The following is a 25,154-nucleotide window of genomic DNA, read 5'->3' on the forward strand; positions in this document are numbered from 1 at the left end:
CCCGGCGCCGCAGCCCGCTTACCGCATGAACGCGTTGGGATACTGGGTGCGCTGGAACAAGTTCTCCAGCTCGCGCAGCTGCAACAGGCTGAACATGACGCGCAGGGTCGTCGGCTGCCCCTGTGCCGGCGCCGGACCCGTGACGGGGGCCTGGAGCGGCAGTGCCCCCGGCCCCGGCTGCCCTGGCCCAGGCGGTGGAGATTCTGCGGCGCCGTCGCCGTCGCCGTCGCCGTCCGCTTCCTCCTCGACTTCAGCGGCCCTAGGGTCCTGCCCCGGTGCGACCTCGGCCCCCGCTTCCGCCGCCGCTCCGTCTCCGGTGTCTTCGGTGTCTTCGGTAAGCGACATCGCCGTAGGCCGGGTTTCTGCAGAGGAGGAGATCCAGACAGAAAGATCAGGGCATCGGTGCCCAGGCTGTGGGAAGGAGGGCGCGAGGGACAGCATCTGCGGGGTGTCGGGACCGCTCCCCTCGCCCAGGGAACGTTGGTTTCTGGGGCTTGCTGCAGGCGCCTGTCCCAACGGGCACCGACCCTGCGGCTCTTCGCGGTCGTCGTCGACTTCCAGGCTGAGGAAGCCGGGGTCATCGTCCTGGCCTGGGCCGGGAGGCTCCACATCCCTGGTGCCGTCTTCTGCAGACTCCCCGTCGGATCCTTCTGGATCCATGGGTGACGACGCCGAGAGCGGTGGCCTGCGGACGGGCTCCGGCAAAGCGGTCCTGGCGTTGTCGGGTTCCCGAGTGTCTGGGTAGGCGCCCCCTCTCTATATACCGCCCGCTGCTGGGGGTTGGGCTCGCGGACGTGCGCATGCGGTCCTGGCTTGGGCACCAACCAGGCGGGGGCACTTGCAAGGGGAGCTCGGGTAGGGCGCTCTTTGCCGAGGGCGTCGGAGCCGGCAATGCCTAGCTAGAGGGGATGAGTCTTCAAGTCGGGGCTGGGCTCGCACGCCCCGAACGGGTGGCCTGTCTCCCCCACAGGAAGGCGCTGTGCTGCATGGCGCAAGCCCGTGTGGGTAGGGTGAGACACAGACCTCACCCTAGCTCTGGAGGCCCTGCCCAAGTGTTGGGAGAATGTCTCTTGGGCCAGCCCTGCGAATCCCGCCGCCGGGGCTAGAGGGGAATAGTAATGCAAGGAAAGTGATGGGCTCCGAGGTGGCACCGTCTGAGGTTTTTCCGGGAGGCGGCTCAAGTCAGAGCCCGCCAGACCCCTGGGTCCCCGGGAACAGGAGCTTGGGCTGCGGTCTTCTGAGCGCGCCTCTTGCTCAGATGCGCTCTGCAAATAAAACCACGCTTGCCCCCTTGAGAGTGTCCTGAGCCTCCGGGATTTTATTGATTTTTTTTAAGATTTTCTGTATTTATTTAACTGACAGAGAGAGAGAGAGAGAGAGAGAGAGCGCGAGAGCGAGAGAGGGAACACAAGTGCGAGAGGGAGATGCAGGCTTCCCGCCGAGCGGGGAGCCCGATGCGGGGCTCGATCCCAGGACCCTGGGGTCATGACCTGAGCTGAAGGCAGACGCTTAACCGGCTGAGCCACCCAGGCGCCCCCTGGGCCTCCGGGATTTTAGTAATGAAGCCACATCTCAGTACAGGGCTACGAACCTGCACGGGGCGTTCGAGCGTTCCAGGTCGGCTTCCACTGGACAGAGCTCCTGCTCGTTTGGGTTTTTTCAGTTTCTCTTTTTCAAAGTTTTGTTCGTCTCATTGCAACCATGGATCTTGAAACACCTTTGGGCACAGCGTCTATGCCTCTGCCTCGAGATTCTCTATACAAGCATGCATGTCCCTTAGGGTGGGACCCTTTGGATCTGGGTCATCACCCACTTTCCTGCCGCTCTTTCTCCACCCCCCCCACCCTCCTCCCCTCGGTTTTCCTGGAAATGGCTTCCTGAGCCCTTGCTGAGGAATAAATAAATTTCATTTCTTTGTTGTTTTCTTTTTCGTTTCCTTTCTTATTTTTGTTTCTTGCAGCCGGGGATACATTCTTATTGGTTGGAGAGTGGAGTTTAAGCAGGTGTTTGGTTTCTCCAGGTGAATACAATAAAAGGACAAGGGCCAAGAGATTTGGGGTATAGCACGGAATCGATGAAACCGAGTGGCTATATAGTTTGTCCCAGTTCAATAAATGTAAGGTGGCGTGCATTCTTTTGTATGTAAATTTTACGTCCAAAGAAGAAAACCCTGAGCAAATACTGAACTCAACCTGATGGTACGCATGCTTCTTTCTTGTCAAATAAAAGAGAGCGGGCCGGATTGAGGGCTCTGCGGGTTTCCCTTCCAGAACTGTTTTACAGATGCTCCGACACTTGGTAATATCCTAAATATTGAAAATAGCTTCTAAGAACGGGTCCTGTGCTGGACAGTGTACCTGACTTAGCCCATGTTTACCGTGCTCATCCGCCCCGTTTGAAATCCGGAGCTACAGCATTTCCGTGGGCTCCTAAATGCAGCATGGGCCCTAGGCACCTCACCGACTGCGCCTGAGGGACAGAGGTGCCCCAGCCTCGTGCTCCCAGAGGACGGGTAAGACACTAAGAAAGGTCTGTGGACCAGTTCGTTTTCACAGAGGTGGTAAGGGATGACAATGGGACTACCTCCTCCTGACTTGAACCAAATGTTTCCTCCTCTGGTTGGCCCTTGGTGAGGGCAGCCGGCCCCCGCCCCACCGCCGTTGGCCAGATAGCCCAGGCACAGTTTTGACTTGGGGTTAGTTATTGCGTGAGAGCCCTACAAGGGTTCTCGTCAGCTGCGTGTTAGACCACCTACAGTCTCTGCGTGTTCTTTCCTGTCTCCGATCTCCGCGGAGCAGTCCTGCCTGCTCCGCCTCGGTCACTCACGTGACCCTTGACAGATCTCGCCCTCCCTGGGCACCAGTCGTGCCAGCATCCACTGAACATGTTTCCTTCCCTACCTTCACACCTTGCACGCCTTAGCGACCGAACGGAGCCTCGTCCCCGGCAAAAGTAGCCCCGAATCATGGTTCCATGTGCACGGAACGTGAGTCAGGGGTCCCAGCCCCACATTGGGTGGCACATGGTTCCATGTGCCCCATTCACGGGAGGGGGCTCTGGAGCCGGAGGGCTGCCATCTGCAGCCGGCTTGCTCACCCCTTGCGAGCTGGCTGGCCTGCTGAGTTGCTTCTTCTCACTTTACCCTGGTCTCCTCATCTGTAAGAGGGGGCTAGCAGTAGCCACTACCTCACCAGGGTGCTGCCGGAGTAACTGAGGTGAGAGAAATACACTATTCCCGCGGGCCCTACCGTGCGGTCTCACAGCTCCGCTTTCAGTCCGTTTTGTGTTTCTTTAGTCGCAGGGGCCCACGACGGGAGAGAGGCGGTGGTCACTCACTCACGGCTGGCCTGCGGACAGAAGGTTGTCTTGAGACTCTGAGCTCTCTAGCCCTACCTGTCCTTCGGGTCTTTTTCTCCCTCTTTTTTGGCTTTTTGTTTTCTTGTTTGTTTGTTTGCTTAAGTAATCTCTAGACCCAATGTGGGGCTGGGACCCCTGACTCCAAGATCAAGAGTCACACGCTCCACCATCTGAGCCAGCCAGGCGCTCCGCTACATGCCTCTTTGTACCGACACAGGCCTCAGTCAGTAAAGCTTTGTCGGCTGCTGTGTTGCCAGGGCCCTCTGCCAGGCGGTGCGGGGCAGGTGTCCGGTCCAGACTCAGCCACCCGCGTGCCCTGGTTCTCCCAGTGTGGGGAGAGAGCTCAGCCCACGTGAGAGCGAGAAGCTGGAAATGATGGAGTCCCAGCACCACAAACTGGCTCTGTGGCCCAGGTAAACCGGCTGATCTCTGCGCCTCCCAGGCCAGCTCTGCAGAACGGGGATCGTGATGCCCCCTGCTCTCCCGAGCTGTGGCTTCTACTCGAAGTGATGCAAGTAAGGCCCGGGGCGGGGGGCTCGGACAAGTGGAGCCCATGCTGGAGTTAAGGGGTCAGGACTGAGTGGGGTCAGGCTGGACATGGGCCCTCACCGTGATCGAAGGTGCCGGACAGGGTGCCTCGCCCCTGCTCCTGAGCAGATGGGAGAGCCTGTGGAGTGAACGGAGCTATGCTTGCTCGTGCTGGGGCCCTCCCGGGAGTGCTCACTGTGCACCAGGGCCTGGCTCATCCACCTTACCGCTGTCCCTTGTGCGGGACGGGGTGCTGTGGGGCCCCCCTGGGTGGGTGGGTAGGGGGCATCACTGTTTTTTGCTTTTTCCTTAACCAAGGCCATGGAGGCTTGGAGAGGTTCGGTGACTTTGACCAGGCGACACAGCTTGCTGGAGGGGGCCAGGATCCAAAGCTCTGAAGAGACTGTTCCTAGCAGCCCCTGGTCGAAGCAGATTTGGCTTCTGGGGAGTTGTGGGGTTTCCCTTCCTCCTCAGACGGAGTCAGAGGTGGGTACGGGCTAAGCAGGCTGTGCGTGGAACTTCAGTTAAAGGGGGTAGTGTGAGCAACCCCGGGAGGGAGGGAAGAAGTCTAAGGCTTGTCTCAGGGAACCCAGACGCAGCCAGGGGGCTCTGGAGTGTGAGCTGGAGAGGAGGCTAGAGAGGATTCTGCAGAGAACTCTGTATTGAGGGGCCAATAAGGTTTAAACGGTTGGTGGGGGCTGAGTTCAAGGAAGGCGTTGGAATGTGTATATTTCGGATGATGGAATCTGAAAGAGGTTTGGGCTGGGGGGAGCTGGCTCTTCATGAAAGCAGTGTTTTAGTATGAGTTTCTGGGTCGGGGGGGGTGTCTCAGCCGGCTCTTGCTTCCATTCATTGCAGTCAGTGGGTGTGGGGAGCAAGGTCCAGAGCCTGTGTCCTCACATAGAGGCCCCGGCTCTTCACCAGGTACGTCGTGAGTCCCCTCGAATTGGAACGCAAAATTCCGTGTGTGGTGGCATTGCAGTAATGTGGGCGCCTTTCATCAACTAGAGGGGGGACAGTGTCCCTAACCACCCCCTCCCAGCTTAAGAAATATCATAGAAAAGACCAGGGAATTGAGTAGAATGCGGGCTGTGGACTTGGCCACATGCATCTGGTTTCAGGGCACAGCCTGGTTCTTCTTCTTTCCTGCCCTCTGCTCATTGCATGCCAGGGGCAAGCCTGACTATCTCTACGCCTCTGTTTCCCCCCCCCCCCCCGGGAAATAGGGCAACGACCACTGTTCCTACCAACGCTCACTCAAATGACGATAGTCATCTCCCAGAATTCTTATGAAGTCAGAACGAAGTATGGAAAGCCGGTCTCCTTTTGTCTCTCCTTCCTTCTCTCCTTCCCTCTCCTCTCTTTCCTCCGTCATCTTCTCCTCTCTTCTACCTCCCTCCGTTCCTCCATTCTTTACTTTTATGCCCCTCTCCTCCATCCATTCTCCTCTTGTGGCTGTGAGAATTTATTTTTTTTTTAAGATTTTATTTATTTGACAGAGAGAGAGAGCACGCACGAAGGAGCACAAACACACAAGGGGAGCCGGAGCAGGAGAAGCAGGCTCCCTGCTGAGCAGAGAGCCTGATGGAGATGACTGATGACGACTGGGGCTTATCCCAGGAGGCTGGGATCATGATCTGAGCCTGAGGCAGACGCTTAACCGACTGAGCCACCCAGGCGCCTCATGGCTATCATAATTTAAAAGGAACCCAATGCTAGGGCACGTGGCTGGCTTAGTAGGCCGCGCATGTGACTTTTGATCTGGGGTTGTGAGTTTGAGCCCCCTGTTGGGTATAGAGGTTAGTTAAAAAAATTAAAAAAGAACTTTTAGAAAAATGAAATAAACTCAAGACAATATGTCTGTTTATTTCTACATCTTTATGTGTATGGCATTTCCAAAAAACTTAGACATTTCACCTGCATAACCACAGTGCCATCCAAGCAGCTAAATAGCAACAATAATCTGCTGGAATCATGGCCCAGTCACCTACGTTTAGACTTCCCTGATTGCCTCAAAAATAACGTTTTACAGTTGGTAATTTTAGAACTTAAGGGGTACCTGGGTGGCTCAGTCGGTTAAGCGTCTGCCTTCAGCTCAGGTCATGATCTTGGGGTCCTGGGATTGAGCCCTCTCTGGCTACTCGCTCAGTAGGGAGTCCGTTTCTCCCTCTCCCTGTGCCCCTTCCCCTGCTTGTGCTATATCTCCCTCTCTCAAATGAATAAATGAAAACTTAAAAATAAATAAATAAGGGGCACTGGGTGGCTCAGTCGGTTAAGCGTCTGCCTTCGGCTCAGGTCATGATCCCAGAGTCAGCAGGGAGTCAGCTTCTCCCTCTGCCCCTCACCCTGCTCCTGCTTTCTCTCTCTGACTCTCTCTGTCTCTCTCTTAAATAAATAAATAAAATTATTTTTAAAAAATAATAAATAAACTGTGAGAGTCCTGTATTTCCATAATACTGTACGTTCACACACTGCTTACCATTCATGTAGGGAAAGTGACATTGTGTTTTCTTTGAAAAATAACAGCTTAATCCACTTTTTTAAAAAGCAACTTTTCCTTTTTTTCTGTATACATCTTCTATATGTTGCCTTAAATCATAAAATAGAGAATAAATTGATGAATGAATAAATAACCAAAAAGGTAGTTAAAGCCCAGAAAAGAGAATGCTTTTAAGTGGTGCAGTTACAAGAAGAAATGAGAAATAGCTGGTTTACACCTAATGATTTATTCTGCTTAATTTTAATCCAGAAATAGTGCATAAAGATATATTAATGTGACTCCTTCATTCAGCAGAATGTCCAAGGTATGGGGTTATTTTGGTTTATGAAATGTTATGGTGGGGACGCCTGGGTGGCTCAGTCGGTTAAGCGTCTGCCTTCTGCTCAGGTCATGATCCCAGGGTCCTGGGATCAAGTCCCACGTAGGGCTTTCTGCTTAGTGGGGAGGCTGCTGCTCCCCCTGTTGGTGATCTTTCTCTCTGACAAATAAATAAAATCTTTTATTAAAAAATGTTACGATGAACTGAGAATGAACACACGACTTACGTTTTTATTTCTTTTTTTTAATAATGATTTTAGTTATTTGACAGAGAAAGAGACAGCGAGAGGGGCAACACAAGCAGGGGGAGTGGGAGAGGGAGAAGCAGGCTTCCCGCTGAGCAGGGAGTGCGGTGCGGGGCTCGATCCCAGGACCCTGGGACCATGACCTGAGCAGAAGGCAGATGCTCAGCGACTGAGCCACCCAGGCGCCCTTTATGTTTTTTTATTTCTTTCCATCTTTTCTATTGAAGAGAAATGTGGAAAACATGCAATAGTACATTTTTCTCTCAAATTCAAAGATTTTATTGATGTGAATTGAATATTTAATTCAATGAATTTCATTACAGCCACTTGTCAGTTGTGTGATCTTGGGCATGTTATTTAACTTCTGTCTGTGCTAGTTTCCCCGTCTGCAGAAAAGGTTCAGGGTAATTCGTGCATGTTGCTTAGCTCAGTACTGCTTCACAGTAAAAGCCCTCAGAAAACTGTGGCTCTTACTACTGCCTATTCATGTTACATGTGAACCACCGCCTAGCTGTGTTGGGGGAAACAAAAAATGTAGAAGACGCAATCTTGTGCAAGGTCCCTGAAATGTCAAAGGAGTATTAAGACTTAATCAATATCATTTTTCGGGGTGCCTGGGTGGCTCAGTCGGTTGAGCTGAGCGACCAAGTCTTGGTTTCAGCTCAGGTGATGTTCTCAGGGTCTTGGGATCAAGCTCCACATCAGGCTCTGCACTCAGTGGGGAGTCCGCTTGGAATTCTCTCTCACTCTCCCTCCATCCCTCCCCCCACTTGCAGGCTCTCTCTCTCTCTCTCTAAAGCTAATAAATAGGGGCGCCTGGGTGGCTCAGTCGTTAAGCGTCTGCCTTCGGCTCAGGTCATGATCCCAGGGTCCTGGGATCGAGCCCTGCATCGGGCTCCCTGCTCGTCGGGAGGCCTGAATCTCTCTCTCACTCCCCCTGCTTGTGTTCCCTCTCTCACTGTCTCTCTCTGTCAAATAAATAAATAAAACTTGAAAAATAATAAATAAATAAATCTTAAAATATACATAATTTGTCTATTGCCCAGGGGTTAAGGTCTTCTTCTGGTTCTCAGGGGAAGGAATGGTGAGAAGGAGCAGGGTGAGGCTAATGGACCTTGATCTCTGACCTTGAATTTGGTTGCTACTCTTGGACAGCTACCTCATGACCATGAACTCTCTTTCCTTATCTTTTCACAGCCCCATCTCAACCAGGATTGTGGCCAGCTTTCTTATTTCTTGCTTGGAATGAATGGACTGAACACTTTTTTCAGCTGAAGGTTACACGGAGTTTTGAAACTATAGAGTGCTTTCATCAATGGAACATCAGCTTTGGCTGTGGAGACCCCTGAAGTCTAAGTCTCTATGTTAAATAGCAGAAGAGCCAATTTAATACCTTGAAATTTTTTTATTTTTTAATTTATTGTAGAGTGTGCGTGTGAGTGAGCACTAGTTGTGGGGAGGGACAGATGGAGAGGGAGAGGCAGAGAATTTCAAGCAGACTCCACTGCCAAGTGCGGAGCTCAGTAGGGAGCCTGCTTCTTCTCCCTCTGCAGCTCCCCCTGAGTGTGCTAGCATGCTCTCTCTCTGTCACATTAATAAAATCTTTTTAAAAAAATGTTAGAACCTATGCTTTATTGCGTCTGTACTGATGAAATACGGGAGAACTCTTGGGAGACATTTGCATATAGAATTCTAGCCTTAGAAGGGGGAGGAGGAAATCAAAGATAGCCCCAAGTTAACTATTACTGCTGATGGTCGCAAGTGGCAATAAAGCGCTGCGGATTTTATGTTTTCTGCCCTATCTCAGGACACCATGGACTCTTCAAGTTTGTTCCAGGAAGCTGTATCATTTGCATACTGAATCCCAGTCTGGAGCCTGGTACAGCGGGTTCCTCTCCTGTAATCCGGTGTAAAGGGTAAAATTCCATGATTTTTCTTTTTTCATAAAGATTTTTATGTATTTATTTGAGAGAGAATGAGAGAGAGAGAGAGAGCGTGAGAGGGGGGAGGGTCAGAGGGAGAAGCCGACTCCCTGCCGAGCAGGGAGCCTGATGCGGGACTCGATCCTAGGACTCCAGGATCATGACCTGAGCCGAAGGCAGTTGCTCAACCAACCGAGCCACCCAGGTGTCCCTCCATGATTTTTCTTTAAATTGTGTCTGATATATTAGACCATTAGGACCAGGAAACTTGTAAAATCACCACTGTTCATGCCTCCATGTGGTGAAATATATTTAAATATAAAGTATATATTTAATAGTTAAATTAAATATATTTAAATATAATGGAATATCATTTGGCCTTAAAAAAATTAGAAAATGCCATTTACAAAAACCTGGATGAACCTGGAGGACATTATGTTGAATGAAATAAGCCAGACACAGAAAAGACAAATAGTGCATGATCTCACTTACATGTGGAATCTAAAAGAAATCAACTCATAGAAACAGAGAGCAGAAGGGTGGTTTTCAGGAGCTGGAGTTTAGGGGAAATGGGGAGATGTTGGAGAATCTCATATATGCAAGATTAATACGTTCCGAAGATTGTACACCATGGTGATTACGTTAACAATACCATCTTGATACTTGAAATTTGCTAAGAGAGTGGATCTTAAGTGTTCTTACCAGAAATAAAAGGCAAACTAGTGAGGTGATAGGTCTGTTAATTATCTTGATTTTGGCAATTGTTTCACAATGTACACATATATCAAAATATCAAGTTGCACACCTTAAATATTTGTAATTTTTATTTGTTATACCTCAATAAAGCTGAAAGAATTAAGATAAAATAGACACAGAAATAGAGGGAAGAAGCTGATAAATAACACCGCGTGAGGACATTTAAAAGAACATGACAACAATAATAGTAGAAACAATAACTAACCTTTACATAGGAACAACAGCTAGGTTTATAGAGCACTTAGGAAGGTCTTTTTGTTCTCTCTGCTACCTTAGCCCTTATTCTCCACCCTCCCCAACTCCCAACAAAGAATTTGCGTTTACAAATCGTGTTATTATCTCAAACCGGAGCCCTGTGTTATCATTCCGGAAGCAGTGGTGGAGTGCCTACTTAGTGCCAGGCACTTCGAATTCTGTGATGAATAAAGCAGGGCTCCTAGAGGACACTTATCGTGATGAGCACTGAGTCATGTACTGAATTGTTGAATCACTATTTCGTACACCTGAAACTAATATAACATTGTATGTTAACGATACTGGAATTAAAATAAAAAAGTTAAGAAAAAATAGGGCTCCTTCCTTCCATGAACTTAATCGAGTGGCGAAAAAATATGCTCTGGGAAGATAACATAAAACAAGTAAATTCCTGATGGGAGGGCGATCTGGCTGCAACATCTGTCACCCCATTGATAGCCAGGGCTGATTCACCTGATCTGGCTGGGGAAAAAAAAAAATAAAGTAAAATTGAATTAAAACAAGTAAATTCCAGTAGGCAGGAGGTGCTTGGCCGTACCCTCTCCAAGTCGGGAGGTGGAAGCGTGAGTGGGAGGCCGGGTCACCTTATGAAGGGACCTGAGTTCAGGGAGTAGGGTTTATAAGGGCTTGACGTGGATGGGTGGAAGACAAGGATGAAAATGGGTGCAAGAAGGCAGAAAACGCTTAAATGGGATTATTCCGGAACTGGATGAACTATGAAGGGGACTCTGAAGGTAGGCGGGCTCCTCGGGGCGAAGGTGCATCCGTCTCACTCACCCCCTCCCTCTCCTAGCCCAGGAAGGCGAGTCCGGGGCCGACTCCCGTCGGGGCGCGGGGAGCGGCCGCGACAGAAGGGAAGGGGGGTGCCGCGGGGCACAGAGGGCCGCAGTCGGGTGCAGGAGCGGCAGGACTGGTTTGGGGATCCTTGATCGAGGCCACGCCGCTGATGGCTCAGGCCATTCCAGTTCCCAGACCGCGAGGGAGAGCGGCGGCCCCGCGGGGGCGCGAGCGGATTTGCTGCGCTCCGGGCTCTTAGACTCTTCCCTCCGGAGCCCGAGGCCTCCCGCCCCTGGCAGTGCGAACCCGCCGCTGGAGCCCCTGTTGCCGCCAGGGGTGCCTGGGCTTCCAGAACGCTATGCCACGCATCGGCCCAAAGCCGAGACTTGCAACTAGCGCCAGAGAAGTCAACAAAGCCCCGCCCGCGCCGAGGGGGCTCGTGCCCGCGCCGGGGCGGCTGTGTGCGTGCATGCAAATGAGCCGCGGAGGCAAACCCGTGCGTGCTTCCGCCCGGTTCCTCAGGACCCTCGTGGCGTCCAAGTTGAACCGGAGACCGGGGCTTTTCTCAGCCAGGTGCCCGAGATGACTGACGGGAAGGGCGATGGGCCACAAGACATTTCGCGAAGAGCCCCGTCGGACAATACAGTCAATTCAGCTTGCATGGGGGGGGGGGAGGTGTAGCATATATTATATAATATACGGTGTGTACTGTGTCGTGTATATAGGTGTGTGCATATAACAGAGGAATGGCTCTGGGCGCCTCGGTGGCTCAGTCCCTTAAGCGTGGGATTCTTGGTTTCGGCCGAGGTCATGATCTCAGGGACGTGAGATTGGGCTCCAAGCTCAGCATAGAGTCAGCCTGGGATTCTCTCTCTCCCTCTCCCTCTGCTCCTCTCTGCCCACCCCCACCCCGCCCGCCCCGCTGCTGCGCTCTGTCTCTCTCTCAGATCAATAAATAAATCTTTTTAAAAAATTAAAAACAAAACAAAACATGTTTTTTAGGGGTGCCTGGCTGGCTTACTCAGAAGAGCATGTGACTCTCTCAGGGTTATAAGTTCAAGCCCCACGTTGGGTGCAGAAATTACTTAAATAAATAAAACTTAAAAAAAAACCCAAAACATGTTTTTTATTATGTGAAATGTCAGGCATACACAAAAGCAGAGAGAATCACAACCATATGTAGTCATCTCTCAGTTTCAACAATTATTCTTAGCCAGGCTTGTTTCATCAATACCCTAATCAATTTAACATACTTGCATATGCTCTTGGATTATTTTGATGCAAATCAAGACATCACATAGTTCCATCTGTAGATATTTCAGTGTGTAATTCTAATCATGCCTCTTTCCATTATGCCACATATGCCACAGGTTATATACTGTGGTGCTAGGATATATTATGCAATAATAGTAGTGAACATCTTTTAAAAGATTTATTTATTTATTTGAGAGAGAGCACAAGTGGGGGGAAGGGCAGAGGGAGAGAATCTCAAGCAGACTCCCCACCAAGTTCGGAGCTCGACACAGGGCTCGATCCCAGGACCCTGAGATCATGACCTGAGCTGAAAACCAAGAGTCGGCTGCTCAACCAACTGAACAACCCAGGTGCTCCAGTAGTGAACATTTCTGAGGGTGGCTAGACATTGTGCCAGGTACTTACATATGTTATGTCATTTCTTCCTCTCACCAATTCTATGACAGAGACATTGCTATTATTCCCATCTTATAGAGAGTCTCCACATAGAAGTCCTCCCTAATATATATATACACATACATATACATATGAAAATATGTACTTATATATAACATTTATATATTACTAATATGTTATCCATATCATATAAAAATTTAAATACTTATATAAATATTTTAATTTTATTTACTTATAAATTTATATATTTATTATATATATAATATACAACTGTATACAGAGACTAGAAGAAGTAGTTTCGTTGTTTTTTCTTTTTTCTTTTAAGGAAATCATGTTCCCTCTGGTAATGTTAAATTCCCATAAACTGGGGTTCGCATATCCCATTTTCCACTCACAAAGACCCAAAGTTCAAAACTTATTTTCCAGGGGCGTCTGCCTGTCTCAATTGGTGGAGCATGCAACTCTTTATCTCAGGGTTGTGGGTTTGAGTCCCACAATGGGTGTAGAGATTACTTAAAAATAAAGTCTTTTTTTAAAGATTTTATTTTATTTATTTGTCAGAGAGAGGAAGAGGAAGAGTGAGCACAAGCAGGGGGAGCGGCAGGCAGAAGGAGAAGCAGGCTCCCACTGAGCAAGGGGGCTGATATGGGACTCGATCCCAGGACCCTGGGATCATGACCTGAGCCGAAGGCAGACGCTTTAACCGACTGAGCCACCCAGGCGTCCCTAAAATCTTTTTTTTTTAAAGACTTTATTTGAGAGAAAGAGAGAGAGAGAGAGTGCACACACAAGTCGGGGGAGGGGTAGAGAGAGAGGGAGAGAATCTCAGCAGACTCCTCGACGAGCAATGAGCGTGGAGCCTGACTCAGGCCTGATCTCATGACCCTAAGACCATGACCTGAGCCGAAATCAAAGTCAGACCTTAACTGACTGAGCCACCCAGATGCCCCATAAAAATAAAATCTTTAAAAAAACAAAAAACAAAAAAACTTATTTTCCGAACATGGCTAATTATTTCTCACCAAATAGTTTTTTTCAGATATACTAGCCTGGGTGCTGGCTTCAGTCACATGCAGGCATCTTGGCAAGCTCCTTTCTGAGGTGCGCAAACCACAGATATTCAGTATTTGGCACTGTAGGGGAAGTGAAATACATCACCTTCAATTCATGCACGCTTTTAAATACCTATTCTTGGGAGGGGGCGGGGTGCCTGGGTGGCTCAGTTGGTTGAGTCTCCGACTCCTGATTTCAGCTCAGCTCATGATCTCAGGGTATTGACATCAAGCCCTGGGTCGGGGTCAGGGTGGATTCTGCTTGAGAGTCTTTCCTTCTGCCCCTCCCCCTGCTCTCTCTTTCTCTAAAATAAAGAAATTAATTATTTAATTAATTTAAATAGGAGCCAGCCTGGCTGGCTCAGTCGGTAGAGCATGCAACTCTTGATCTTGGGGTTCGTGAGCTTGAGCTCCATGTTGGGGGGTATAGTTTGTTTTTTAAAAAGTAAATAAATAAATAAATTCCCCTTCCACCACATTCTCCCCCAGTACATAGTTTGGTAATATTCAGATTGAGCCTTGCTTTAGGGATGGTTTTTTTCTCTACATTAAATTTAAGGGACATCAAAACCTCAAGATTCCTGATAGACGATACCTTTTGCGCAATTTTTTAAAAATCAAAATTAATTATTATGAACAAATTATCAAAAAATTTTAAAGACTTTATTTATTTGAGAGAGAGAGAGAGAGCAGGAGCAGGGGAGCAGAGGGAGAGGGAGAAGCAGGCTCCCCGCTGAGCAGGGAGTCCCACGCAGGGCCCGATCCCAGGACCCTGAGATCATGACCTGATCATGATCAGGCAGCCGCTTAACCGACTGAGCCACCCAGGTGCCCCAAATAATCAAAATTTTGAAGAGAGACAGAATCTGACCCTTCACTTACACAACTGGCCACCCCTTCCTCTTCTCACCCTGATTTCAGTCAGACACTGTTTACAAAAATCTAACTAGCATCAGGCTAACATTTCCCGGCTTGATTCATTTTTTTTTTAAATAGTTTTTTTAAGATTTATTTTTTAAAGTAATTTCTATACCCAACATGGCGCTCGAACTCATGACTCCAAGATCAAAAGTCGCATGCTCTGCCGACTGAGCCAGCCAGGTGCCCCACAACCCTTCATTTGTCTGAAAATTGTTTGTGCTCTGAAGTGATGTTATATTTTTTTTAAACTTTCTGTATGTATTTACAAATATTGGTTATTTGCTTTGTTTTGTTTCATTTTATGTTTTTGGCACATTAAACAGAGTGATAGACCCACTGGGTTTGTAGCCTCGCCACAGGGGCAGTACTGGAGACCATGGTCTTCGCGGTGATTCTGAACACGGAAAGGCCCTTAGCCCTTCACAGCATCTACGGAATCCACAGAGGCAGGACTCGGTCACTTGCATCTTTAACTAACTGACACTCACTGGGCTGAGATCCTTGAGTTTTATCCTCAAAGAAGAGGGAGAAAGGAGAAAAAAGATAATGAAAGAGCATAAGAAGAAAAGGAAAGAGGAAGAGAGGTACGTGGTGGGGAGCAGGAAAAGGCCACTAATAATGGGGAAGAAGCAAGACTCTTTTTTTTTTAAAAGATTTTATTTATTTATTTGACAGAGAGAGACACAGCGAGAGAGGGAACACAAGCAGGGGGAGCGGGAGAGGGAGAGCAGGCTTCCCGCGGAGCAGGGAGCCCGATGCGGGGCTCGATCCCAGGACACTGGGATCATGACCTGAGCGGAAGGCAGATGCCCAACGACTGAGCCACCCAGGCGCCCCGGGAAGAGGCAAGACTCCTAACTCTAGGAAACAAACTGAGGGTTGCTGGAGGGGCGGTGGGTGGGGGGATGGGGTAACGGTGACAGATGTTAAGGAGGGCACTTGAAGTAATGAGCACTGGCTGTTACATGCAACTAATGAATCACGAAATTCTACCTCTGAAACTAATAATACAGTATAGGTTAATTAAATTGAATTTAAATTTAAAAAATGAGGAAGTTAAGAGTGTGTGGGTCCAGGGGCGCTTGCGTGGCTCAGATGGTTGAGTGTCTACCTTTGGCTCAAGTCATGATCTCTAGGTCCTGGAATCGAGCCCCAAGTCAGGCTCCTGGCTCAGTGGGGAGTCTGCTCCTCCCTCTCCCTCTGCCTCTCCCCCTGCTTGTGCTCTCTCTGTCTCTCTCTCTCTCAAATGAATAAATAAAATCTTTTTCTAAAAAAAAGTGTGGGTCCAAAGCCTGACTCACTGTGTGTCCTGGGCCAGTTGTGTGAACCTGTCTCTCAACTTCCTCACCTGAAAAATGGGCATAACAGTGCCTGCATTAGGTTTTCATGAGGGTTCAGTGAGTTAATGCATGTAGCCTCTTCTACTCCAAACATCCAATCCATCAGCAAGTCCTCTTAACTCCACCTCAAAAACACATCCCCAAACCTTTCACTTTTCCCATATGCCTTAAACCTCACTCTTACCTGAAAGTGGAATGTTGCATTAGCTTTCTGTCTCCCTGCTTTCATCTTTTCTCTCCCATGACCACTGTACACTAGGAAGCCGGAACAATCCGAAAGTGAAATGTGAATTAGACTGTTGTGCTGGTGAGTATAACTTTTATAGTGTTTATCCCTCTGTTGGGCCTAGAATAGGCATTTAATACATGGTCACTATTATTGCATTATTATTTTCTGGCTTCTAGGAATACAAGGTCTTAGGTCTAGAAAGAGAATCTGTTGAGTGAAATGAACACGAAGCAGCCAACACAGGCTTATGGACTGAAGCACGTACATGTGCAAAAAGACACGAGTATTATTTTCACAGGAAAATGTCCTATTTTCATTGCACACATTGCACAATCTCTCTCTCTCCCCTCTTGGGCTCATGTAGAAAAATAGATGAACAGGGCTTCAGTGGAAATGTGAGTCCGCTTGGTGAATGATCATTTGTGAAGTTCTGTTATTATCACCTCCATCAATCCTCACAACATCCCATTATAATTGGTAGTTACAATTGTTATTCCCATTTTAAAGATGAATAAACCAAGGCAGGGGCGCCTGGGTGGCTCAGTTGGTTAAGCGTCTGGCTCCGGCTCAGGTCATGATCCCAGGGTCCTGCGATCGAGCCCCGCATCGGGCTCCCTGCGCAGCAGGGAATCTGCTTCTCCCTCTGCCTGCTGCTCTCCCTGCTTGTGTGCTCTCTCTCTCTCTCTGACAAGTAAATAAAATCTTAAAAAAAAAAAAATGGGACGCCTGCGTGGCTCAGTCAGTTAAGCGGCTGGTCGATCCCGGACTCCTGGGATCGAGTCTCACATCGGGCTCCTTGCTACGCGGGGAGCCTGCTTGTCCCTCTGCCTGCCGCTCCCCCTGCTTGTGCTTGCTCTCTGTCTCTCTCTCTCTCTCTCTCTCTCTGATAAATAAATAAATAAATAAATAAATAATAAATAAAATCTTAAAAAAAAAAAAGTCGACCCAATCTAACTGAGCCACCCAGGTGCCGCAGTTTCCTGGCTACTTTTGCTTAGAATAGGGCTCCATTTGAATTTTAAAATAAAAAATAAAGTAAATTTAGCTTAAAATATTTAAGTAAATACTAGCATGGTTGGTATGGAGTTAGGGCAACACTCAGCCGGGGTATATGAGTGACTGGAGGTTAGATAACACTGAAGCACACGGTGGGGGAAAAAAAAAAAAGGCTGAGCAAGAGATCAGGTTGATATTTTTAGGAAAAGAGGTGGAGAGGAAGGGGGGGAAGAGGGAGCAGCAGGGGACAAACGTGGAAAGTCACTTGGATTCATGCCAGGAGCCCAGTACAGGAACCGGTTGAGCTCGTACTGGGGACCTGCTACCACAGATACTGTAGTGGAACACTAGAGAAGATGCATACTCCACTATGGTGTCCAAAGCTAGTAAAATGCACTAGGTTTTTTGGGTGCACTAAGCACTGGGGGGGGGGGGTCTAGTCTACACTTGCACTCTGATGTGGATTCATCACTAAAAATCTGGAATACTTTAACTTTTTCTTTTTTTTTAAGATTTTATTCATTTATTTGAGAGAGAGAGAGAGAAGGAGAGAGAGAGAGCACGTGAGAGGGGGGAGGGTCAGAGGGCGAAGCAGACTCCCCGCTGAGCAGGGAGCCCGATGCGGGACTCGATCCCGGGACTCCAGGATCATGACCTGAGCCGAAGGCAGTCGCTTAACCAACTGAGCCACCCAGGCGCCCATACTTTAACTTTTTCAAGGGGCACATTGGATTTCTTGTGGAACGCATCTTGCCCAGAATGCTCCGTAAGCCCGGCACCAAGATGGACTCTGGGCACCCCCGGGAACATGGCGGGCTCTGCTTTCTGTGTCCTTGCAGAAACTCAGTTAATCATTTTAGCTTAATTACTAGCCTGTGGTGTGTGCAGGCTGCCAAATATAGAGAACTGGACCAAGAGACTTTCTCCAAACTTTTCCAAAAGAGTTCCTGTAGGTAGTGTGAAGCCCCCATCTCTCCGCCCCACACCCCCTCCCCCAGTCATTGCCCCCAAATCAGTTTGCATAATCCACTACAGCCCCTTCCTCAGAGCTGACACTCTGGTCAAGTCGGGGAGTGGTAAACTGAAATGTAAATTACAGCCCCCATTCTCCATACACCTAAGCCCCCTACCGGCACCCATCTTTCCCTTAGCGCCTGTATTTTGGCCACGCCCCGTCCACTTGCGTGCCTAAGCAAGTCCCGCCCACCGCAATTGGCGGGAAAAGGAAAGCCAATAGCAATTCTCTCAGGGGGAGCGTGTGGGCGTTGAACCTACCCCCAACCCCGAGGAATTGCAGGAGGCGCCAAAAGAGGACGAGCTTCCGCCTCTGCCTGCAGCTCTGCTCCTCAATCGCAAGAGGATTTGTGGAAGCGCTGGACTTTCACCTCACCCCGGCCATGGAGCCTCTGCCCAGAGGCAGCTACTATGACCCCGGTGACTACTATGACCCCAGCAACTGCTGGCTGGGAATGTACGAAGTGGAAATAAGATCTGAACCTGTGCAGGGTGCAGCACCAGAAGCTGAAGGCGGCCGCATTCATGAAGGAAATCCAGGCTTTGTGGGCGACATCAACCACGAAAGCATCAACAATGAAGGCGACATCAACTTGGAAGACAACATCAACTTGGAAGGTGACATCAACTTGGACGGCGACATCAACTTGGAAAGCAACATCAACTTCGAAGGTGACATCAACTTGGACGGCGACATCAACTTGGAAAGCAACATCAACTTGGAAGGTGACATCAACTTGGACGGCGACATCAACTTGGAAAGCGACATCAACTTGGATGGCGGCGACATCAACTTGGACGGCGACATCAACTTGGAAGGCATGGACTTTGAAGGCATCGACTTTGAAGGCATCGACTTTGAAGGCATCGACTTTGAAGGCTTCAACTTTGAAGACATCAACTTTGAAGGCATCGACTTTGAAGGCATCAACTTTGAAGGCATCAACTTTGAAAGCGACATCAACTTTGAAGGCGACGTCAACTATGAGGGCAACATCAACCGTGAAGGCGTCGTGAACCATGAGGCCGAAGGGAACCACGAGGTCGGCAGTGGCGTCCAGGAGCTGGGGCAGCAGCAGCCTGAGGAGCTACCCCAAGTGGCGGCTGCTGAGGCTCCGCAGCCCCGGAGCAGGCAGCGAGGAGTCCAGCGCCATAAGTTCACGCCGATGCAGGTTCGGGAGCTGGAAAGCGTTTTCCAGCACACCCAGTACCCAGATGCGCTCACGAGGTAAGAAGCTTGCCCCGGAGGTGCCGGGTTCTCCAGGGACCTTGGGCTCATTTCCAGGCATCTTTGTTTCTCCCCCTACCCGTCAGCCTCCTTCTTTCCTCCTAAACCAAAAATGCCAAGGGTTGAGGGAAGGAGAATGCCTTCTGTGCATCAAGGAAAATATTTTTATACGGTAATTACGTGAAACGAGTCTGGAAACTGTGGTGGGTGGTCTTTTTGGTTTTGTTTTTTAAATTGTGGTAGGGGCGCCTGGCTGGCTCAGTTGAGAGAGCCTGCGACTCTTGACTCTGGCGCTCGTAAGAGCCCCACATTGGGAGTAGAGATTACTTAAATAAACTTAAAGAAAAAAAAAAAAGACTTGGCGCTCAGTCGGTTAAGCGTCTGCCTTCCGCTAGAGTCATGATCCCGGGATCCTGGGATCGAGCCCGCATCGGGCTCCCTGCTCCGCGGGTGTCTGCTTCTCCCTCTCCCTCTGCCTCTCCCCCTGCTTGTGATCTCTCTCTTTCCCTTTCTCTCTCTGTCAAATAAATACATCAAATCTTAAAAAAAAAAAAAAAAAAAAGACTTAAAAGACTTGCGGTAAAATAGGGGCTCCTGACTGGCTCAGTCGGAGGATCGTGGAGCTCTTAATCTCGGGGGTCATGAGTTTGAGCCCCACTTGGGTGTAGAGGTTCCTTAAATTAATTAATTAATTAAAAATTTTTTAAAAGACTTTTAAGAAATTCTGGTAAAATAGGGGGCCCCTGCCTGGCTCAGTCGGAGGATTGTGCAGCTTTTGATCTTGGAGTTGTGAGTTTGAGTCCCACTTTGGGTGTAGAGGTTACTAAAAAAATTTAACAAACTTTAAACACAATAAATTGTGGTGAAATATACGTAAAGATAAAATTTATGATCGTAACCATTTTTAAGTGTACAGTTCAGTAGTAGTAAGTACACTTGCATTTTTGTACAACTAATCTCCAGAACTCTTTTCACCTTGCAAAACTGGAAGAATACAGTGAACAACTCGCTATTCCCCCATTTCCCACAGCCCCTGGCAATCACCTTTTTACTTTGTGTTTTAATGAATTTGACTACTGTAGGTGCCTCTTTTAAGTGGAATGACACAGTGCTTTTCTTTTTATGACTGGTGGATTTCACTTAGTATGATGGCCTCAGGGTTCATCCATGAGGTAGCATGTCTCAGAATTTCCTTCCTTTTTAGGGCTGAGTAATATTCCATTGTTTGTAAATACCATATTTTATTTGTCTATTCATTTATTAGTGGGCACTTGAGTTGCTTCTATTGTGAATAATGCTGCTGTGAACGTGGGTGTGCAAATAGCAGTTGCAGTCCCTGTTTTCAATTATTTTGGGTATATACCCAAATTAATTGAATTCCACTCTAGTGGAATTGCTGGATTAATGGATTAATTAATTCCACTCTAGTGGAATTGCTGGATCATATGGTCATCCTGTTTTTATTTTTATTTTTTTTAAAGATTTTATTTATTTATTTGAGAGAGAGAGAGAATGAGAGATAGAAAGCACGAGAGGGAAGAGGGTCAGAGGGAGAAGCAGACTCCCTGCTGAGCAGGGAGCCCGATGTGGGACTCGATCCCGGGACTCCAGGATCATGACCTGAGCCGAAGGCAGTCGCTTAACCGACTGAGCCACCCAGGCACCCTGGTCATCCTGTTTTTAATTTTTTAAGCAGCTGCCCTGCTGTGTTCCATAGTGGCTACACCATTTTACATTCTCACTAGCAGTGCATAAGGACTTCAGTTTCTTCACATTCTTGTTAACACTTGTTATTTTCTTTTTCTTTTCTTTTCAGTGAGAGAGTGTGTGTGTGAACGGTGGGAGGGGCAGAGGGAGATAGAGAATCTTAAGCAGGCTCCACACTCACCAGGAGCCGATGCAGGGCCTGATCTCACAACTCTGAGATCATGACCTGAGCCAAAATCAAGAGTTGGATGCTAAACCGACTGAGCCACTCAGGCACCCCAACACTTATTTTCTGTTTGTTTTTTGTTTTTTTAAGATTTTATTTTTAAGTAATCTTTACACCCAACATGGGGCTTGAACTCACAACTCCGAGATCAAGAGTTGTACGCTCGGGGTGCCTGGGTGGCTCAGCAGGTGCCCCTGTTTCATATGTTAGCCATCTCAATGGATGTGAAGTGGTATCTCATTGTGATTTTCTTTTTAAGAAGATAAACCTTATTTAATTTTTAAAAAGATTTCATTTATTTGTTTATCAGAGAGAGAGAGCACAAGCAGGGGGAGCGACAGGCAGAGGGAGAAGCAGGCTCCTCTCTGAGCAAGGAGCCTGATGTGGGACTCGACCCCAGGACTCTAGGATCATGACCTGCGCTGAAGGCAGATGCTTAACCAACTGAGCCACCCAGGCACCCCAATATCTGTGTTTTTGTGACTGGTTTATTTTATATGGCATACAGTCTTTTAATTTTTTATAAGACTTTGGTTTTTTTATTGAAGTATAATTAACATACAGTGTTATATTAGTTTTAGGTGTACAACGATTCAACAATTTTTTATTTTTTAAATTTATTTTTATTTGTTTGAGAGAAAGTAAGAGCACGAGAGAGAGTGCAAGCAGGGAGAGGGGCAGAGGGAGAAGCAGACTCCCCGCTGAGCAGGAAGCCCAACAAGGGCTGGATCCCAGGACCTGGGATCAGGACCTGAGCTGAAGGCAGATGCTTAACTGACTGAGCCACCCAGTTGTCCCATGATTCAATTCTATACATTGCTCAGTGCTCACCATGATAAGTGCAGTCACCATCTGTCATCATAGAATGTTATTACAGTATTATTGACTATATTCCCTATGCTGTATTTTCATTTCCATGACGTATTTATTTTATAACTGCAAGATTGTACTCCTTAATCCCCTCTCTTTCACCCGTCCCCTGACCCAATCTCCCTGTGGCAACCATCAGTCTGTTCTCCGTATTGGAGTCTGTTTTTTCCTTTGTTTTGTTTCTTAGATTCCACATATAAGTGAAATCATATGGTATTTGTCTTTCTCTCTCTGACTTATTTCACTTAGCATTATACCCTCTAGGTCCATCTGTGTAGTTGCAAATGGCAAGATCCCATTCATTTTTTTATGACTGAGTGATGTGTGTGTGTGTATGTGTGTGTGAGAGAGAGAGAGAGAGAGAGAGAGAGATTTATTTAAAGATTTTATTTCTTTATGTGTGAGAGAGAGAGAAACAGAGAGAGCACAAGCAGGGGGAGCAGAGGGAGAGGGAGAAGCAGGCTCCCCACTGAGCAGGGAGCCTGACGACACGGGGCTCCATCCCAGGACCCCGGGATCATGACCTGAGCCAAAGGCAGATACTCAACTGACTGAGCCCCCCAGGCGCCCCGTATCATCTTTTTAAAAAAATCTTTAGGGGCCCTGGGTGGTGGCTCAGTGGAGCCTCTGACTCTTAATTTCAACTCCAGTCATGATCTCAGGGTGGGAGGATCAAGCCCCACTTTGGGCTCTGCACTCAGCATGGAGTCTGCTTGTCCCTCTCCCCCCTCCCTCTCCCTCTCTCTCTCTCTCATAAATAAATAAAATCTTAAACAAATTTTTTGAGTATAGTTTACAAACAATATTGCATTAGTTTTAAATGTACCACATAGTGATCCCACTTCTCTGTGTTATGCTATGCGCACTGTAGGTGTAGCTCCCATCTGTCATATGACACCATTGCAGTACCATTGACTACATTCTCTATGCCTCTTATTCCTGTGACTTATAGATTTCATAGCTGGAAGCCTGTATCTCCCACTCCCCTTCCCCCATTTTGCCCATCCTCCCACTCCACAAGCATAGTCTTCAGCGTTCCTCTGTGTGGTAGCTTATGTTATAATTTCCTTCCTTTTTTTTCCTAAATGTTTTATTTATTTAATCATGAGAGTCAGAGAGAGAAAGAGAGAGGCAGAGGCAGAGGGAGAAGCAGACTTCCCGCCGAGCAGGGAGCCCGAGGCGGGGCTCGATCCCAGGATCCCGGGACCATGACCTGAGCCGAAGGCAGACGCTTAACAACTGAGCCACCCAGGCGCCCAATTTCCTTCCTTTTTAAGACTGAATAATATTCCATTGCATGTGTATACCATATTTTATTTACCCACTTGTTATTAATGAGCACTTGGGTTGCTTCCACCTTTTGGCTATTGTGAATCATACTGCTGTGAAAATAGCTTTCTAAGACCCTGTTTTCAATTTTTGGGGGCATATACTCAGAAATGGAACTGTTGGATCATATGGTAATTCTATGTTTAATTTTTTGAGCCACTATTCTACTGTTTTCCTTAGCAGCTGCACTATTCTTTATTCCCACCAACAGTGCACAAGGGTTCTAATTTCTCCACATCCTCACCAACACTTGTTCTTTTCTGTTTTTTTGATAGTACCCATTCTAATGGTATGAGATGGTATCAGTGTGGGTTTTTTTTAAAGATTTTATTTATTTATTTATTTATTTATTTATTTATTTATTTGAGAGAGAGAGAGAGAGCACACATGAGTGTGGGGGGAGTAGCAGAGGGAGAGGGAGAAGCAGACCCCCCCCTGCTGAGCAGGGATCCCGACACGGGGCTCAATCCCAGGACCCTGAGATCATGATCTGAGCTGAAGGCAGACGCTTAACCAACTGAGCCACCCAGGTACCCCTCAGTGTGGTTTTGAGAGGCAAGAACTTAATGATTAATTAGTGACGTTGAATGTCTTTTCATGGCCATTTGTATATCATCTTTGGAGAAATGTCTATTCGAGTCCTTTGCCCATTTTTTAATTTGAATGTTTATTTATTGAGTTTTAGTCCTTAATATATTTTAGATATTAACTCCTTATCAGATACATGATATGCAAATATTTTCTCCCATTGCGTGGGTTGCCTTTTTGCTCTAGTGATTTTGCACTTTAATCTACAGAAGTTTTTAATTTTTTTAAAAGATTTTATTTATTTTTTGACAGAGAGAGAGACAGCAAGAGAGAGAACACAAGCAGGGGGAGAGGGAGAAGGAGAAACAGGCTTCCTGCCGAGCAGGGAGCCCGATACGGGGCTCGATCCCAGGACCCTGGGACCATGACCTGAGCCAAAGGCAGATGCTTAGCCAACTGAACCACCCAGGCGCCCCACAGGTTTTTAATTTTGATGTAGTCTAATTTATGCATTTTTTCTTTTATTGTCTGTGTTGGTGGCTTTCTGTAAATAAAATTTTATTGGAATAGGGTAAGGAGAATAAGGTACTCTCGTGCATCTGCAGTTCTGGATCCTTTCATTTAAAATCTTGAGGGACAGGGCGCCTGGGTGGCCAGTCGGTTAAGCATCTGCCCTCAGCTCAGGTCATGATCCCAGGGTCCTGGGATCGAGTCCCACATCGTGCTCCCTGCTCAGTGGGAAGCCTGCTTCTCCCTCTGCCTGCTGCTCCCCCTGCTTGGCTCTCTCTCTCTGACAAATAAATAAATACAATCTTTAAAAAAAATTATAAAATAAAATCTTGAGGGAGGGGGTGCCTGGATGGCTCAGTCGGAAGAGCATGTGACTCCTGATCTTAGGGTTGTGAGTTTGAGACCCACATAGGGCATAGAGTCTACTTAATAATAATAAGTAAATAAATAAATAAATAAAATTTAGAGGGAAGGGCACCTGGCTGACACAGTCAGTAGAGCATACAACTTTTGATCTCCAGGTTGTGAGTTTAAGCTCCATGTTGGGTGTAGAGCTTACTTAAAAAATAATTAAAAAATAAAATTGTGATGATTTGTTCATCATAGGTTTTTTTGCATCAATTTTTATTTTTTTAAATAGCGCATAAAATTATCTTGACCTCCAAGTTGTTGAAGCCACCTTAAATTTTGAGGGGAAACCATTGATAAGGAAAGCCTGGAGCTGGGAATGACAGAAAAGTTTACTTGGGGAGGTTCTTGAGGGGGAGGGTACACATTTTAAAACAAGCATAAAGTGTATCTCCATACATTTATTTTATCCACAACTCCAAATAGTAAACATGTGTGGTTTTCTCTTCTCAGACGGGAACTTGCCAGACGCATGAATGTGACTGAAA

The 25,154-nt window shown here is 47.6% G+C and overlaps 1 protein-coding gene across 1 annotated transcript in view; it reads right to left on the minus strand.

Moving 5' to 3' along the window:
- Positions 1-1,035, minus strand: part of LOC112809436 (uncharacterized) — an 8,240-nt gene extending 7,205 nt beyond the window's left edge. The window contains exons 1-2 of the mRNA XM_025852736.2: positions 528-1,035; positions 23-362 (exon numbers count right to left, since the gene is read on the minus strand). Coding sequence (XP_025708521.1) covers positions 23-362; positions 528-660 — 473 coding nt within the window. The 5' untranslated portion in view covers positions 661-1,035. The remainder of the gene's footprint in view (positions 1-22; positions 363-527) is intronic.
- Positions 1,036-25,154: the final 24,119 nt, after the last annotated feature.

The sequence above is a fragment of the Callorhinus ursinus genome, unplaced genomic scaffold, assembly GCF_003265705.2.
Source record: "Callorhinus ursinus isolate GAN/ISIS: 27379988/994484 unplaced genomic scaffold, GSC_fseal_2.0 scaffold33, whole genome shotgun sequence".
NCBI lineage: Eukaryota > Metazoa > Chordata > Mammalia > Carnivora > Otariidae > Callorhinus > Callorhinus ursinus.